We start from the raw sequence: 249 nt of genomic DNA on the forward strand, positions 1-249 counted from the left end.
TAGGGCCAAATCTTACCTTCTTCGACGTGAACGGAGGTTTGCCGAAGTCGAGTGCCACCGCCCCCCCTCCGTTGACCATGATATCGAACCAGCCGTCCCGACGAGTGAGAGTGAAGCCTTCGTTGTTATTGCTTGTCCCGACGCGAAGGCCGACCAAGCCACGCCCAGCCTTCGTGACGACCCGACCACGAACCACGGCTGCTCTCCTGTGCACACCACCAGCAGAAGGGTCTTACATGATCTGTTTAC

The 249-nt window shown here is 58.2% G+C and overlaps 1 protein-coding gene across 1 annotated transcript in view; it reads right to left on the bottom strand.

Annotated features, from left to right (window-relative positions):
• The window catches only part of LOC119592508 (teneurin-m-like), a gene marked incomplete in the record, with an annotated part of 54,907 nt that overhangs the window by 6,610 nt on the left and 48,048 nt on the right, over window positions 1-249 (bottom strand). Inside the window, 1 exon segment of the mRNA XM_037941357.1 lies at window positions 17-206. Coding sequence (XP_037797285.1) covers window positions 17-206 — 190 coding nt within the window.

The sequence above is a fragment of the Penaeus monodon genome, chromosome 30, assembly GCF_015228065.2.
Source record: "Penaeus monodon isolate SGIC_2016 chromosome 30, NSTDA_Pmon_1, whole genome shotgun sequence".
NCBI lineage: Eukaryota > Metazoa > Arthropoda > Malacostraca > Decapoda > Penaeidae > Penaeus > Penaeus monodon.